Source organism: Trachypithecus francoisi, unplaced genomic scaffold, assembly GCF_009764315.1.
Source record: "Trachypithecus francoisi isolate TF-2019V2 unplaced genomic scaffold, Tfra_2.0 Contig01579, whole genome shotgun sequence".
NCBI classification, from domain to species: domain Eukaryota; kingdom Metazoa; phylum Chordata; class Mammalia; order Primates; family Cercopithecidae; genus Trachypithecus; species Trachypithecus francoisi.
In genome coordinates this window covers 29,170,168-29,188,447 of record NW_022681442.1, presented here as the reverse complement: position 1 = coordinate 29,188,447, position 18,280 = coordinate 29,170,168, and the positions used below count along the sequence as shown (strand labels likewise).

Genomic DNA, 18,280 nt, shown 5'->3' with positions numbered 1-18,280 from the left:
TTTCTGTTCCTGCTGCCACAGATTCCCGGTGCTGCCCTGTGGGGAAGCCCCACAGCCCTCCCCTCTTGGGAACCCTGAAATGGGTCACAAGGGGAAGATTCCCATTCAAGGATAAACTTTCCCATCCCCCATCAGCAGGAATGAGCCCTTTTTAGTGCTAGTTCCCTTGTAGGGTGCTGGGGACCTGGAAGCTGTCCCTGCTCTCAGGGAGCTCACAGTCCAAGAGAGAAGTCCCATCTTTCCTCTCCCCTAGGGACTGAAGCAGTGCCCAGATACTATGCTGCAGTGGCTCAGACCTGTAATTCTAGCACTTTGCAAGTCTGAGGTGGGAGGATCGCTTGAGCCCAGGAATTTGAGACCAGCCTTGAAGAGGTGAAAGCTCGTCTCTACAAAAAAAATTTAAAAATAAAAAATGATCTGGGTCTGGTCATGCATGCCAGTAGTCCCAGCTACTCCAGAGGCTGAGGTGGGAGGATCATTTGAGCCCCAGAGGTCAAGGCTGCAGTAAGCCGTGATCTGCACTCCAGCCTGAGTGACAAAGCAAGACCCTGTCTCAAAAAAAAAAAAAAAAAAAAAGAAAGAAAATGAAAAAAAAAAAAACAAGAAGAAGAAGAAACTATGGAGAAAACGGGATGACTGCTTATTGCTTTCTCTTCCACCTCTGGTCCTCACAACAGTCTCTTTCCTCTTCTGGCCTCAGAGACAGCAAGATGCTCGCTGCCTGGGGGAGGTAGCAGGGAAGGGAGGGGCACATTCGGCATCGCTTTGCCCATAAAAACACTGCCACTCCAGCCTGGTGATACTAGGGTTAATGAGTTGTGGGGTGACAGTGACTTTGAACTCTGGCCGGGCAGGCCCCTAGGAAGGGGGTGATGGGCAGCCCACAGCCCCAGGCCTCTGCCTGTCCTCCAGAGACCAGCCATCCCTTTCCTCCCCCGTCCCCTTTCCTGCTTCCCTCTGTCCGTTGCACAATACTGATGACTCTTCTCTCCCTACCACCCTCCATTCCCGGAACTTTCAAGTTTCCTCAGTAGAGCTGCCCTGAGTTCTGGCCCAAGACCCCTGCAAGCCATCTCTGACTGTGTGCCTTCCCCTCTCCCCTATCCCCTGTTTGTTGGATGGCAGCTGTGTGTGAGCAGGTATCAGAAAGAACTTCCTGAGCTTTCAAGGGAGGAGGATGGAAAACACTTCTTAGGGGGAGTCTCTCCTTTCCCAACTCAAACTCTGGGGAGCCCCAGCTCTGTGCAGCAGGAGTCAAGTTCTAGGGGGCCGAGGACACAAGGTGGGCTGAGGAGAGAGACCCCCACAGACACAAGGACACATACATACTGTAAGGTAGGGGCTCCCGGGATCCCTGCCCTGAGGGCTTCTGAAACTGGCCGGACCTTCAGCCCCTGATTTTCTTTCCCCTCAGGTCTGTCTTTCCCTCCCCAAAATGGGAACAGATTCCCCACTGCCCTTTGGGTGCTGCTTGAAGCCACACAGAGCTAAAGGAGGCAGAGGGATGCCTCTTCCCCGCCATTCCTTCCAGCGAATTTTGCAGCTGGTGTTTGGGTGCCTGGATCGCCTTAACTGGTGGGAAAAGCTAGAAACCTACGCTGAAGCTTCCCCTAGCACATCATTCCCCATCATCCTGCTTCAAAATGAGAAACTGGACTTGAATTTGGCATAAAAGGCAGATTTTTCAGGCAGAGTAGAGAGAGAACCCAGCGGGCTAGTCTCAAGGGGTGCGAAGAACCCAGTTAGAGACCAAGGTGAGGAAGGGTAGGCTTCAAGAATGGCGGGGGCGGGGTCCCGCTCTGGCTTGAGGTTAGAAAGGGCTCTCTGGGCAGGGTTCCTGGCCCTCCCACACCTTCCTCCTTTCTCAGAAGAGCCAGCATGGGGCGGGGGCGGGAGGCGGCTGGGGCGGGGGGTGGGGGCCTTATTTAAGGAGCACCGGCTGAGAACATCGTTGCAGATCCAGCCCCAGGAGCCAGAGAGAGGAGATTTCGTGGGTAAGTGGCGGTCCCTTCCTCTGGATTAGAGCAGGGGTGGGGATGGGGTGCCCCTGAGGCGCAGGCTTGGCTTTCCCTCTCTGGAATAGGCGGCAGCTTTGCCATGTGAGTGAGGGGAGCACCCAGCCCTCAGCTGAACTCTCCAGAAAATGAAAATGTGCTTCAGGGAACTCTTTCTCCTCTACTTCTCTATCCCAGGTACTTTAAACCTTTATTCAGGGTTTTGGGGAGATTTCTGGGGAGCTAGGACTCCTGGGCTGGGCTTCTATCTTGGGGATCCATATCTTGGGGACTCCCTTTAGCTCAGAAAGCCCCTTGGTTTGCAGAGAGATGCCCTTCTCAGTGTGCGTGTTCTGGCTCTTTCCCCAGCCCCTCACCCCTCCAGCCCCACATCAGGCCCCACCAGGAACACATCTGGGCAGGAAGCGACAGGACTGAGTATGCAGTACCGAGGTCTGGGGATGGATCCCTGCCATGGCCCTGAGACCCCTCCCCTCATAACCTACTCCAATTCCTGTTGGAATTTATGGAACTCCTGTCCATTTCCTTAGCTGTGGGCCCCCATTTTCAGCTCCAAGCTCAGACCCTCCCTGGAATAGGAGATCTCTTGCTATCACAGGTTCCTTATGTGGAACAGGCACATACCACCATGCCAGATCTGGGCCTGAACTTACTCATCCTGGAAACGGGAGACAATTCACAGAAGAGAACATGCAAGGGCAGCATCCAGGCTGAAAGAACTTTGGCCACCTGGCACTGAGAACTGAATTCCATAGGCTGTGAGCTCTAGCAAATGCCCTATGGACTCAGTTCTGGTGCCCGGCAGTGCTACACCATCAGTTCCAAGGCCGTGGAGCAGCTAATGGTTCAGGGTCCCAACTTCCCTGCCAAGTGTTTCTGCAGGCCCACATCTTGCCCACTGGCCAAACTTTTAAATAACTTTGACCCGGGCTACTCTTATGCTCAAAGACATCAGGGGCTCTCCCAAATATCTTTACCCTGCCAGAAAGTCTTCTATAGTATGGCCTTCACTTAACTTTCACACCTGATCTTTCATCGCCTCCCGCTCATAACCTGCCACCAGTGAACTCCTGCTGCTCTGGCTCCACACTTCTCACGCTGGTCCCTCCTCAGTGCTTCTGGGGACACCTCTTGCCCGTCACTGTCTGTTGGAATCCTAGTCATTCTTCAAAACCACTCTCAGATGCCTCTTCTTTTTTCCTTTTTTATTTTTTTGAGATGGAGTCTTGCTCTGTGGCCCGGGTTGCTGGAGTGTAGTGGTGCAATATCGGCTCACTGCAACCTCCACCTCCCAGGTTTAAGTGATTCTCCTGCCTCAGCCTCCCCGAGTAGCTGAGATTACAGGCATGTGCCAACACCCTGTCTCTACAAAAAATTGAAAACAAGGCTGGGCACGGTGGCTCACGCCTGTAATCCCTGCACTTTGGGAGGCCAAGGCAGGCCTGACTTGAGGTCAGGAGTTTGAGACCAGCCTGACCAACATGGTGAAACCCCGTCACTATTAAAAAGACAAAAATTGGCTGGGCACAGTGGCTTACACCTGTAATCCCAGCACTTTGGGAGGCCAAGGCGGGTGGATTACCTGAGGTCGGGAGTTCGAGACCAGCCTGGCCAGCATAGCAAAACCCAGTCTACTAAAAATACAAAAATTAGCCAGGCATGGTGGTGTGGGCCTGTAATCTCAGCTACTGGGGAGGCTGAGGCAGGAGAATTGCTTGAACCTGGGAGGTGGAGGTTGCAGTGAGCCGAGATTGCACCTCCGCACTCCAGCCTGGAAGACAGAGACTCTGTCTCAAAAAAAATAGGCTGGACTCAGTGGCTTACGCCTGAATCCCAGCACCTTGAGAAGCCGAGGTGGGCAGATCACTTGAGGTCAGGAGTTCGAGGCCAGCCTGGCCAACATGGTGAAACCCCATGTCTACTGAAAATACAAAAATTAGCTGGGCATGGTGGTGGGCACCTGTAATCCCACCTCAGGAGGCTGAGGTGGGAGAATTTTTTTTTTTTTTTTTTTTTTGAGATGGAGTCTTGGTCTGTCGCCCAGACTGGAGTGCAGCAGTGCATTCTCAGCTCACTGCAACCTCCGCTTCTGGGGTTCAAGTGATTCTCCTGTCTCAGCCTCCCAAGTAGCTGGGATTATAGGCGTACACCACCACACCCAGCTAATTTTTTATTTTTAGTAGAGATGGAGTTTCATCATGTTGGCCAGGCTGCTCTTGAACTCTTGACCTCAGGTGATCTGCCCGCCTTGGCCTCCCAAAGTGCTGGGATTACAGGCATAAGCCACCATGCCCAGCCAGAAGCCTTTTCCAAGAAGCCTCTATCAACCCCCCAACAGTGCATATGATCTCTCCACACCCCTCTTCATGAGTCCTATAAGGTCTAGTCCAGTGTCCAGCATATAGTAGCTGTTCAATAAATATTCCTTGCATTTTTGTTGAGTGTGTCTCATGTATGAAGAGGCAGTTTGACCTACAGGTTAAGACTGCAATCAGTTATCCAGGCATGGTGGTGTGTGCCTGTAGTCTCAGTTACTCGGGAGGCTGAGATGGAAGGATGGCTTGAGCCTGAGAGGCAGCGGTGGCAGTGAGCCAAGATCATACCACTGCACTCCAGCCTGGGCCACAGAGCGAGACCCTGTCTCTCTCTCAAAAAAAAAAAAAAAAAAAAAGAAAATTACAATCAAATTTCCCAGGGACATTCTTGGGTAGTTGTTAACCTCAGTGGCCCTCAGTTTTCTCATCTGCAAATGGGAATGATAATTACATCCATGGAATATAATTATATCCACATCAAGGTTTTGTGAAGATTAAATTAAAAGTGTTGATAGTTTCTGTTCAGGGCTTTAACGTGGTACCTGGCATAGAGCAAGTTCTCTTAAGTGTGGGATGTTGTTGTGATTCCTATTTTATTCCCTTGAGTAGAATGTGAGCCAGACAAAGGTAAGGTCATTGCGGGGTGGAGGAGGGCTTGAAATCGGTCAGTCAGGGCTTGTTGACTGAGGGGCTCCTGACAAAATGGATTGGGTGACAGGTAAGGCTGGGGCAGGGCCAGGAGTAGGAGGCCATCAGGTCAGGGCTTGGAGTCCCAGGCCCCGCTGGGAGCTGAGAGTCCTGGATTCCTGCCTGCAGTGTGAGCTCGGGTAGAACACTCCTCGATGGCTCTGGTTTCCCAGCATAATGTAAATTGAAGAGATCGAACCAGATGAACAACAAGGTCCCTGGCAGCCCAGATGTTTTATGAGTTCTGGGCTTTTAAGTTAACCTCAAAGAAAAGATAAAATAAGGAAGCATCTGTGCTTCCTCCAGGGCTCACATCAACAGGGCCTGGAGCGAAATGGGATGCTGGACTCAGTGACTGGTAGCACCTCCTTGAGTAGGGAGGCCCTCAGTGAGGGCCCTTCTCCCTCACTGGGGCTGGGGCTAGGGGTAAACTGTGTGCAGTCCAGGGGCACTTCCAGAGAATGCCCCAGGGAGGAATGACTAAGAGAATGCAGATCCTCAGAGATGGGGGACATTGAGAGACTTCAAGACCCAAGAGGACAGACAGGGAAGTGAATACACAACACATCTTATGCTGGAGTGGGACTGATTTATTTGAAGGCTGCGTTGTTTCAAAACAGGATTTGAGAATGCTTACCAGCATGCACACAATTCTCCAACATTAAAAAGTAAAATCAGGCTGGGTGCGGTGGCTCATGCCTCTAATCTCAGCAATTTGGGAGGCCGAGGTGGGCAGATGACCTAAAGTCAGGAGTTCGAGACCAGCCTAGCCAACATGGCGAAATCCCAGCTCTACTAAAAATACAGAAACAAAAATTAGCCAGGAGTGGTGGCAGGTGCCTGTAATCCCAGCTACCTGGGAGGCTGAGGCAAGAGAATCATTTGTACCTGGGAGGCAGAGGTTGCAGTGAGCCAAGATCATGCCACTGCACTCCAGCCTGGGCAACAGAATGAGACTACGTCTCAAAAATAATAATAATAAAATAAAAAGTAAAATCAAAGCCAGGTGCATTGGTGAGGGTTTGTATTCCCAGCTATTCAGGAGCCTGAGGCAGAAGGATCACTTGAGCCCAAGAGTGTGAGGCTACAGGGAGCAGTAATTGCATCACTGCACTTGAACCTGGACTACAGAGCAAGACCTGTCTCAAAATAAATAAATAAAAATAAATAAATAATTTTGAAAAAGTAATGTCAGCACTATGTAAAAAAGAGGTTTAAAAAATAAACTCAGCCAGGAGTGGTGGCTCACGCCTGTAATCCCAGTACTTTGGGAGGCTGAGGCGGGTGGGGCATGAGGTCAGGAGATCAAGACCATCCTGGCCAACAAGGCGAAACCCCGTCTCTACTAAAAACACAAAAATCAGCCAGGAGTGCCAGTGCACGCCTGTAGTCCCAGCTACTTGGGAGGCTGAGGCAGCAGAATTGCTTGAACCCAGGAGGCAGAGATTGCAGTGAACCGAGATCACGCCACTACACTCCAGCCTGGGCAACAGAGAGAGACTCTGTCTCAAAAAAAAAAAAAAACCTCACTGGCCAAGTGCAGTGGCTTACGCCTGTAATCCCAGCACTTTGGGAGTCCAAAGCAAGTGGATCACTTGAGTCAAGGAGTTCCTTTGAGACCAGCCTGGGCAACATGGCGAAACCCTGTCTCTACTAAAACTATAAAAACTAGGCCGGGCGCGGTGGCTCAAACCTGTAATCCCAGCACTTTGGGAGGCCGAGGCGGGCGGATCACAAGGTCAGGAGATCGAGACCATCCTGGCTAACACAGTGAAACCCCGTCTCTACTAAAAAGTACAAAAAACTAGCCGGGCGAGGTGGCGGGCGCCTGTAGTCCCAGCTACTCGGGAGGCTGAGGCAGGAGAATGGCGTGAACCCGGGAGGCAGAGCTTGCAGTGAGCTGAGATCCGGCCACTGCACTCCAGCTTGGGCGACAGAGCGAGACTCCGTCTCAAAAAAAAAAAAAAAAAACTATAAAAACTTAGCTGGGTGTAGTGGCACACGCCTGTAGTCATAGCTACCAGGGAAGCTGAGGTGGGAGGATCGATTGAGCCCAAAAGGTTGAGGCTGCAGTGAGCCATGATTCTGCCATTGCACTCCAGCCTTGGGCAACAGAGTGAGACGTCTCAAGGGGATTTTAAAAAAAATAAAGCTCATTGGCTGGGTCCCAGTACGATGACTCATACCTGTTATCACAATGCTTTAGGAGGCTGAAATGGGAGGATCCTTTAAGACCACCCTAGCAACATCTCCTAGACCCTGTCTCTACAAAAAATTAAAAACAAGGCTGGGCACGGTGGCTCACGCCTGTAATCCCTGCACTTTGGGAGGCCAAGGCAGGCCTGACTTGAGGTCAGGAGTTTGAGACCAGCCTGACCAACATGGTGAAACCCCATCACTATTAAAAAGACAAAAATTGGCTGGGCGCAGTGGCTTATGCCTGTAATCCCAGCACTTTGGGAGGCCAAGGCGGGTGGATTACCTGAGGTCGGGAGTTCGAGACCAGCCTGGCCAGCATAGCAAAACCCAGTCTACTAAAAATACAAAAATTAGCCAGACGTGGTGTGGGCCTGTAATCTCAGCTACTGGGGAGGCTGAGGCAGGAGAGTTGCTTGAACCTGGGAGGTGGAGGTTGCAGTGAGCCGAGATTGCACCTCCGCACTCCAGCCTGGTGGAGTGACTCTCCACCAGGAGTGGTGGCAGGTGCCTGTAATCCCAGCTACCTGGGAGGCTGAGGCAAGAGAATCATTTGTACCTGGGAGGCAGAGGTTGCAGTGAGCCAAGATCATGCCACTGCACTCCAGCCTGGGCAACAGAATGAGACTACGTCTCAAAAATAATAATAATAAAGTAAAAAGTAAAATCAAAGCCAGGTGCATTGGTGAGGGTTTGTATTCCCAGCTATTCAGGAGCCTGAGGCAGAAGGATCTGAGGCAGGAGGCAATCTCTGCCTCCTGGGTGGCAGAGACTCTATCTCAAAAAAATAGGCTGGACTTAGTGGCTCACGCCTGAATCCCAGCACCTTGAGAAGCTGAGGTGGGCAGATCACTTGAGGTCAGGAGTTCGAGGCCAGCCTGGCCAACACGGTGAAACCCCGTGTCTACTGAAAATACAAAAATTAGCTGGGCATGGTGGTGGGCACCTGTAATCCCACCTACTCAGGAGGCTGAGGTGGGAGAATTGCTTGAATCCAGGAGATGGAGGTTGCAGCGAGCCGAGATGGCACCACTGCACTCCAGCCTGGGCGACAGAGTGAGACTCTGTCTCAATAAAATAAATAAATAACAAATTAGCTGGGCACGGTGGTACACACCTGTGATCCCAGCAACTCAGGAGTCTGAGGTGGGAGGATCACTTATGCCCAGGAGGTCGAGGCTGCAGAGCTATATCAAATCACTGCAGTCTAGCCTGGGCAACAGATCAAGACCCAGTCTCTAAAAAAAAAAAAGGGGGCCGGGCATGGTGGCTTACGCCTCTAATCCCAGCACTTTGGGAGGCTGAGGTGGGCAGATCACCTGAGGTCGGGAGTTCGAGACCAGCCTGACCAACATGGAGAAACGCCATCTCTACTAAAAATACAAAAAATTAGCCAGGCGTGGTGTGGCGCATGCCTGTAATCCCAGCTACTCGGGAGGCTGAGGCAGGAGAATTGTTTGAATCTGGGAGGCAGAGGTTGCGGTAAGCCGAGATCACACCATTGCACACCAGCCTAGGCAACAAGAACGAAACTCTGTCTCAAGAAAAAAAAATACTATATATGTATGTCACTGTCACTGACATTATTTATTTCTTTAGAGAGATTTATAGAGTTTTGCTATGTTGCCCCGGCTTGGCCTCCTGGACTCAAGGGGTTCTCCTGCCTCAGCCTCACAGTAGCTGGAGTACATGCGAGCACCACAGTGCTTGGTCTCTATTATTTTTACAATGAAAGATAAGAAAGGGCTGGGCATCAGCACTTTGGGAGGCCGAGGTGGGCGGATCATGAGGTCAGGAGATCGAGACCATCCTGGCTAACACGGTGAAACCCTGTCTCTATTAAAATACAAAAAATTAGCCGGGTGTGGTGGCAGGCACCTGTAGTCCCAGCTACTCAGGAGGCTGAGGCAGGAGAATGGCGTGAACCCGGGAGGCAGAGCTTGTAGTGAGCCGAGATTGTGCCCCTGCACTCCAGCCTGGGCAACAGACCTAGACTCCGTATAAAAAAGAAAGAAAGAAGGAAAGAAAGGAAAGAAAGGAAAGAAAGGAAAAAGGAAGGAAAGAAAGGAAAGAGAAGAAAGGAAGAAAGAAAGAAAGGGCTGGTTATGATCTTTTCCCCATGGCTGAGCATAATCTGTAGTTCTTATTCAAATCTTGCTACTTGTCCCAGTAATGTCCTTCGTAACAGGTTTCATTTTGGTTCAGGATCCAATCCAGGATTATGTATTGCATTTAGTTTTCATGCCTTTTTAGCCTCCTTTGAATCTGAGACATTTTCTGAAGTTCACATAGTCTTTTTTTTGAGACAGGGTCTCACTTTGTCACTCAGGCTGGAGTGCAGTGGCATGATCACAGCTCACTGCTGCCTGTACCTGCCAGGCTCAAGCAATCCTCCCACCTCAGCCTCACGAGTAGTTGGGACCACAGGTGCACACCACCATGCCTGGCTAATTTTTGTATTGTTTGTAGAGATGAGGGTTTTCTATGTTTCCTAGGCTGTCCTCAAACTCTGGGGTTCAAGTGATCCACCCAGGTAGGCCTCCTAAAGTGATGAAATTACAGGTTTGAGCCACTGTGCTGGGCTGGTGTCCATAGTCATTTATGACATTGCTATTTTTGAACAATACAGACAAGTGGGATCATCTCTCCGTTTAGATTTATCTGAGGTTTCCTCATGATTGCATTACTGCTGAACTGATGTGTTGTTTAACATAGAAAGCTTATGATGTTGACTTGTCCCCTTTAATGATAATGCCAACTTGTTTCATCCTGCTGAACCCACAGTTAGAATCACCCCAAAAGCCTTAGCAGGAGAGTTTCCTCATGGGAGTGCCCCAAACCTTTTCCAGATGGGGCCAGTTGGGATTCCAAAGAAAGTAGCACTTAGCATTAAATAAACACCAGGGTGATCAGTCCAAAGCATTTATTTATTTATTTAGACAGGGTCTTGCTCGCTCTGTTGCCCAGGATGGAGTGCAGTGACACAATCATAGTTCACTGCAACCTCTATCTCTTGGGCTCAAGCAATCCTCCCACCTCAGTCTCCCAAGTAGCTGGGACTACAGGGGCACACCCCCACGCCCAGCTAATCTTTTTTTTTTTTTTTTTAGTAGAGATTGGTCTTGCTATGTTGCCCAGGCTGGTCTCGAACTACTGACCTCATGCCATCCTCCTGCCTCAGCCTCCCAAAGAGCTAGGATCACAGATGTGAGCTGCCATGGTCAGCCAGTCCAAAGCATTTATTAGGGAACCTTACATATGGAGTGCTACAGCAATCCTCACGACAGACAGCAAGAGAAAAGGGGTGATACCCTAGTTATATCCAAGCAAAGTGGTCAGGGGATAGAGTTTATGTGAGTGTTTAAGGCATTTGGCGCAGGGCTGGGGCTTGTTTCTTTCAGTGTTTTGGCAACAACCTAGATACTTTTATCAGTGCCAGGAAATGTTCAAGACCCCAGTGTGGGTTCAAGCCTTCAGGGTAAAACATGTTGGGTCACAGAGGGGTCAAAAGGACTCTGTGATCTTTGGGTTCAAGACACAGAAATAGGGGACAGACATTGGGGGACCCTAAGCTTTGATAGTTAAGGCAGTATACACCAGTTTTCCCTATTATACGACTAGCTTACTCTTTTTCGCTTTGTAATTAATAAATATCTTATTGGAACATATTTTGAAACTAAACTAAATATCCTGTTTTTATTCAAATTTGTACTCATTAGTTTTATAATCCATGAGTAACCTGAATCAACTTAGTATCACCTGAATCAATATTTGGAACATATTTTATAACTTTCACTCCTTAGGGCTTTTGCACCCACCATACCCTCTGCCTGGCTTCACCCTCACCCTTCTCTTCATGGCTAACTTTGCATTCTTTAGATCTCAGTTTAAATGTCACCTCCTCAAAGAGGCCATCCCTGATTATCTTATTCTAAAGTAAGTTCTGACACTTAATTATTAAATAAAAAATAAAAATAGAACAGGCATGATGGCTTACACCTGTAATCCCACCACTTTGGGAGGCCGAGGCAGGTGGATCACCTGAAGTCAGCAGTTTGAGACCAGTCTGGCCAACATGGTGAAACCCTGTCTCTACTAAAAATACAAAAATTAGCTGGGCATGGTGGCACACACCCATAATCTCAGCTACTTGGGAGGCTGCGGCAGGAGAATCGCTTGAACCCGGGAGGTGGAGGTTGCAGTGAACTGAGATTGCCCCACTGCACTCCCGCCTGGGTGACGGAGCGAGACTCTGTCTCAAAAAAAATTAAAATAAAATAAAAAATAAAAATAAAGGCCAGGTGCAGTGGCTCACACCTGTAATCCCAGCACTTTGGGAGGCCAAGGTGGGCAGATCACGAGGTCAGGAGAGTGAGACCATCCTGGCTAACAACGGTGAAACCCCGTTTCTACTAAAAATACAAAAACAAAATTAGCTGGGTGTGGTGGTGGGCGCCTGTAGTCCCAGCTACTTGGGAGGCTGAGGCTGGAGAATGGTGTGAACCCGGAAGGCGGAGCTTGCAGTGAGCCTAGATGGCACCACTGCAGTCCAGACTGGGCGACAGAGCGAGACTCCATAAATAAATAAATAAATAAATAAATAAATAAATAAAAAATAAAATGTGACAGGCAAAACAGTGCAACTCTTCTTACATAATTAATACTATGTGCAGCCAGGCATGGTGGCTCACGCCTGTAATCCCAGGACTTTGGGAAGCTGAGGCAGGTGGATCACTTGAGGTCAGCGGTTCAAGACCAGCCTGACCAACATGGTGAAACCCCATCTCCACTAAAAATACAAAAAAATTAGCCAGGCATGGTGGCGTGTGCCTCTAATCCCAGCTACTTAGGAGGCTGAAGCAGGAGAATTGCTTGGACCCAGGAGGCAGAGGTTGCAGTGAGGTGAGATTGCACCACTGCACTCCAGCAGCCTGGGTGACAAGAGTGAAACTCTGTCTAAAATACAGATATAACACATATAAAATACATTTTGTGCATAGAAAAATAGTAGATCGGACCTCAATGATCATTAAGGGGTGAGGGAAATCAGAAAAGACTTTAACTTCCAATATCACATATTTCTGTATTGCAAACTATGTTTAAAACAAACACTGGCCAGGCATGGTGGCTCACGCCTGTAATCCCAGCACTTTGGGAGGCCAAGGTGGGCAGATCACGAGGTCAGGAGAGTGAGACCATCCTGGCTAACACGGTGAAACCCTGTCTCTACTAAAAGTACAAAAACAAAATTAGCCGGGCGTGGTGGCAGGTGCCTGTAGTCCCAGCTACTTGGGAGGCTGAGGCTGGAGAATGGTGTGAACCCGGAAGGCGGAGCTTGCAGTGAGCCTAGATGGCACCACTGCAGTCCAGCCTGGGCGACAGAGCGAGACTCCAAAATTAAATAAATAAATAAATAAAAATAAAATGTGACAGGCAAAACAGTGTAACTCTTTTTATATAATTAATACTATGTGTGGCCAGGCATGGTGGCTCACGCCTGTAATCCCAGCACTTTGGGAAGCCGAGGCAGGTGGATCACTTGAGGTCAGCGGTTCAAGACCAGCCTGACCAACATGGTGAAACCCCATCTCCACTAAAAATACAAAAAAAATTAGCTAGGCATGGTGGCGTGTGCCTCTAATCCCAGCTACTTAGGAGGCTGAAGCAGGAGAATTGCTTGGACCCAGGAGGCAGAGGTTGCAGTGAGGTGAGATTGCGCCACTGCACTCCAGCAGCCTGGGTGACAAGAGTGAAACTCTGTCTAAAATACAGATATAACACATATAAAATACATTTTGTGCGTAGAAAAATAGTAGATCGGACCTCAATGATCATTAAGGGGTGAGGGAAATCAGAAAAGACTTTAACTTCCAATATCACATATTTCTGTATTGCAAACTATGTTTAAAACAAACACTGGCCAGATGTGGTGGCTCACGCCTGTAATCCCAGCAATTTGGGAGGCCGAGGCAGGCAGATCACAAGGTCAGGAGTTCAAGACCAGCCTGGCCAAGATGGTGAAACCCTGTCTATACTAAAAATATTTTAAAAATTGCTGGGCATGGTGGCACGCACCTGTAATCCCAGCTACTTGGGAGGCTGAGGCAGGAGAATCGCTCGAACCGGGAGGTGGAGGTTGCAGTGAGCTGTGATCATGCCACTGCACTGCAGCCTGGGCGACAGAGTGAGACTCTGTTTCCAAAAAAAAAAGAAAAAAAAAAAAGACACAAAGCAAATTTGACTCTGAGCTCCTTGGAAACCAGGACCAAAAGAAAAGTATGATCAGTAATGAGATCCTTAGTGCTTAAAAGATAAAAGCAAACCACTGATCAGAAGAAACACCTTTCCAAGGTCTGAGGTTTGAGAGAATTTCTCCAAGAAGTTCATAAATACAGCAGTGCCCAATCAGTTGGCCTACAGCTTCAATAACTCACCTGTGTATACCCAGGTAACTATCGGTCAGCTGCAAATGGAAGTTCAGTAAAATAAATTCCACAAGGAACCAAATTTCTACAGCTGGGCCTCAGATCTGGCTAGATCCTAGTTAAAATTGGCTATGTGGCCTAACACTCCAGCAAACTCCTAGAATAATGCAAATCTCAGCCTATTAAGAATTAATGATTATTAGCAAGAATTGGGAGACAAGAAGAGACATTCATCTTAACTTCCAATTAGGCTGGGTTACTTACTTTTACGCCTCTTTTACTGATGAAGAAACTGAGAGAGAGCCTTAAGTTACACAGGTGGAAAATGTCAGAGCCAGCCCTAAACCCAGGTCTTAGACATCCGTTCCCTAGTCATGCCTACCACACTTCAAAAATAGAGCTTATGCCCTCAGCATCTCGGCGGGTGGTGGGCCAAAGGACTAAGGAGTTAGAAGGTGCTGGCGTGCACACTTGGAGGCAGATGGTGAAGAGGGGAGTTGGGCCCAGAGATCAGGCACATGCTTTCTCCAGAGGGCCAGTTCAACTTCATGCCCCTCCACCCTACCTTCTTGTATCTCAGGGTGGGCGGTAAGACTCCCATTAAACAGATAAACAGATGGAGAAACACCACCCCAAAACATAACAATGATTCCGCAGTGTATACTTGACTTCGCTCATTTATCCACTTTTGTTTTTTTTTGAGACAGGGTTTCAGTCACCCAGGCTGGAGTGCAGTGGCGCGTTCACGGCTCCTTGCAGCCTCCTGGGCTCAGGTGATCCTCCCATCTCCGCCTCCCGAGTAGGTGGGCGCGTGCCACCACACCCGGCTAATTTTTGTAGAGACAGGGTTTTGCCATGATGCCCAGGCTGGTCCCCAACTCCTGGGCTCAAGCGATCCGCCTACCTCGGCCTTCCACAGTGCTGGGATTCCAGGCGTGAGCCACCGCGCCCGGCCTATTTACTTTTCTACTAAGCTGGGGATCACCGTCGCCCCTCGGCCTGGCAAGAAGGGCGGGGGTAGGGGAGCGGTGGGAAAGAGGGGTGGGCTTGGACTCTGAAGGGAAAGTTGGGGCTTACTGCAGCGCAGGCTCCTTAGGAGAAGGTGGGGAGAAGGAGGGAGGTCCAGGCCCTTCTTCCATCCCACGTCCTCCACTTCCCAAGGTGCAAGAGGGAAAGAGGTACAGAACACCCAGAGGTGTCCTTGATTCCGTCTTGCCCTTGCCCTTCCCCTACAGTCCAGCAATAAGGCGAGAGAAACAAGTGCAGGAAGCGGGCAGGCAGTCATGGGAAAGGCCAAAAAGACAGGTGAGCGGCGCGCCCGCCTCCCGCGCGCAGGTGAGCGCTCCTTTCTGCCTGGCGAGGGGGACAGACACACGGAAGAGCCGCGCGCGCGTGCACGCGGGCCGGTCGCAAGGCCTTGCGGCGCCTTCAGCTCAGTCCCTTGCTCTTCCAGGGGCGGCCGCGCTCCGCGGCTTCCTGGGCTGGGCCTCTGTTGCCACTATCGCCGCTGTCGGGCCTGCGCCGCACACGCCACTCCGCGCAGCGGTCGCGCTCGCTCACGCGCGGCGTCGCCTGCCGCAGAAACTGGCCGCGGCGCTGGGTGACGCGCACGTCGGCGCGGGGGTAGGTGCCGTACGCGCGCCGCAGCTCCCGGCGCACGAAGTCCGGAAGCTGTAGAGGCTGACCCTGCGCGCGTTCCACGCGTCCCCAGCGCAGCTCGGCTTGCAGGCTCCCGCCCTCAGGCCACGGCTCCCAGCTCTCGGCCGCCGGCGCGGGCGCCTGCAGCGACAGTCCCGAGATGCCGGCGGTGGGGCAGGGCCGGCGCAGGGCCGCGGCGTAGGCCGGAGGGCAGGCCCACCAGGGCGGCGCGGCCTCGGGTGGCGCGGCCGGGCAGTAGAAAAGGTGGTATTCCTGAGGGACCGCCCACTCGCCCGCGTGCAGACTCCTTGGCCGGTTGCGGAAGCTGTGGGCCTGGATTGGGGGCAGTAGCAGAGGGGCGGCCAGGTAGGTGCAGGTGAGCGGCTGCGGCGGCGGCCAGACGCCCTGCCTGGGCGGCAGCCAGCTGTACGCGTACATAGTCGGCCCCCCAGGCGGCTGCTGTTCTTACTGTGGGCTCCTCCGGATCCAGACCTGCGGCGGAGGGAGGGGTGTGCGGACAGACTTTCTACTTAACCGCCTTCTGTCCCTGTGGCCCGGTTCCCCAGGACGCCGGTTCATGGCTTTGGGGGAACTCATCCCAAATCGGACATTCAGCTCCCCACCTCGCCTCTTGTCCCAAGGTCGGGCAGAGCCCCACGCTCCCGGCAGACAATAAGGAGCCTTTTCTTTTTTTTTTCTTTTCTTTTTTTTTTTGAGACGGAGTCTCGCTGTGTCGTCCAGACTGGAGTACAGTGGCGCGATCTCGGCTCACTGCAAGCTCCGCCTCCCGGGTTCCCGCCATTCTCCCGCCTCAGCCTCCGAGTAGCTGGGACTACAGGCGCCCGCCACCACGCCCGGCTAGTTTTTTTTTTTTTGTATTTTTAGTAGAGACGAGGTTTCACCATGTTAGCCAGGAGGGTCTCGATCTCCTGACCTCGTGATCCACCCGTCTCGGCCTCCCAAAGTGCTGGGATTACAGGCTTGAGCCACCGCGCCCGGCCAATAAGGTGCCTTTTCAAGCCCTCGGCCCGAATGCTCTTCCCAGTGACTCCCCACTCACTTGTCTCCTTCAGCCTTGGGGAGCCAGCGGGATCCAGAGCGGGGCTCCTCTCCGCACTTTGTAGCTGCGTTGCTCTGCTCCATGCCCTGCCTCAGCCACTCCTGGTTACCAGGCGAAAGCAAACACCTTGGGCTGGCCAGGAGCCACCAGCGTCTGTCTACACCTGGGTGAACCGTACTGGTACTGGTCATAGTGGCCCCAACCTAGAGGCAGAGGCCTGAGGTCAAGGATGCCCTCCCTACAGTATCACTGATGGCTTTCTACAACCTCCTAGCACCTGCAGGTGGATTGGGTTACCCTCACATTTGAGTGAAACTCCTGCACACCAGACACTGAATCAAGTTGTGGGGGAGCATCTAACTGCAAGTTATGTCAACTCCAGGAAGGGGGTGCTGATATTATCTCTGCTTTCCATAGCAAAAAAGCTGCTTGCCTCAGAGTTGGTGTCCAGTGTATTCAATGAGTGGAGCTTATGTAGGTTAAATAACTCATCCCAACTCACACAGCTGGCTATAGTAAGGGCAAAATTCAACCCCGAGTCTCAAGACTCACGCTCACAATGCTGGTCTTATTGCCCACCTATGTTGGGGCTTCTGGCAGACTGTCTCAGAGTCCTCCCACTCTAGAATGTTAGATAGGCACTTCAATTGTTTTTTTTGTTTTGTTTTTTTTTTAGATGGGGTCTTGCTCTGTTGCCTAGGCTGGAGTGCAGTGGCGTGATCTCAGCTCACTGCAGCCACCGTCTACCAGGTTCAAGCTATTCTACCGCCTCAGCCTCCCAATCCCAAGTAGCTGGGATTACAAGTGCACCACCACCCCCCGCTAATTTTTGTATTTTTAGTAGAGTCAGGTTTTCACCATGTTGGCCAGGCTGGTCTGAACTGACCTCAGGTAATCCACCCTCCTTGGCCTCCCAAAGTGCTGGGATTACAGGTGTGAGCCATCATGCCCGGCTGCTTTAAATTATTTTCTTTCTTTTTCTTTTTTTTTTTTTTTTTTGAGACAGAATCTTGCTCTGTCGCCCAGGCTGGAGTGCAGTGGCACAATCTTGGCAAACTCTGCCTCCCAGGTTCAAGCGATTCTTCTGCCTCAGCCTCCCAAGTAGCTGGGACTACGTGTGTGCACCACCACACCTGGCTAATTTTTGTATTTTTTAGTAGAGATGGGGTTTCACCATATTGGCCAGGCTGGTCTTGAACTCCCAACTCCATGATCCGCCCACCTTGGCCTTCCAAAGTTTTGGGATTACAGGCATGAGCTATTGTACCTGGCCTACTTCAAATTCTTTTTTTTTGAGACGGAGTCTCGCTCTGTCACCCAGGCTGGAGTTCTGTGGCCGGATCTCAGCTCACTGCAAGCTCCGCCTCCCGGGTTCATGCCATTCTCCTGCCTCAGCCTCCCGAGTAGCTGGGACTACAGGCGCCGCCACCTCGCCCGGCTAGTTTTTTGTAGTTTTTAGTAGAGACGGGGTTTCACTGTGTTAGCCAGGATGATCTCGATCTCCTGACCTCGTGATCCGCCCGTCTCGGCCTCCCAAAGTGCTGGGATTACAGGCTTGAGCCACTGCGCCCGGCCTACTTTAAATTCTTAATAGCTATGTGAAGTGCGTAGTGATGTCATTCTCTTTTAGTAGATAAGGAACCAGAGGCTCAGAGAAGTTTGGCCACTGTCCCAGGTTCATACAGCCTGTAAGTACCACAGTGGCATTTGAACCCAGTCCAACTGATGTCAAAGCCCAGAAACCATTTTAATGAAGCCAAGAAGATTGCTTCATCCAGATGGGGTGAGCCCTGTCTGAGTTCCAGTCCCTTCTGGTGTGGGTCACAACCCCTGCACCTTTTCCTTTTCCAGTGGGGAGAGTGGTAGTTATGAATGATTAAAACTGAAACCCTCTCCCAGCTGCAGGGCTGCCATGTTGCCACACTTTCCTTCCCCATCTCCTTT

The 18,280-nt window shown here is 51.0% G+C and overlaps 1 protein-coding gene across 1 annotated transcript; it reads right to left on the bottom strand.

The window, feature by feature from the left end:
* Nucleotides 1-14,480: 14,480 nt before the first annotated feature.
* CUNH10orf95 (chromosome unknown C10orf95 homolog) lies at nt 14,481-15,762 on the bottom strand. Its single transcript, XM_033184478.1, has one exon. The coding sequence runs from the start codon at nt 15,712-15,714 to the stop codon at nt 15,067-15,069; it is 648 nt and encodes a 215-aa protein (XP_033040369.1). The 5' UTR covers nt 15,715-15,762; the 3' UTR covers nt 14,481-15,066.
* Between the last annotated feature and the right edge of the window lie 2,518 nt (nt 15,763-18,280).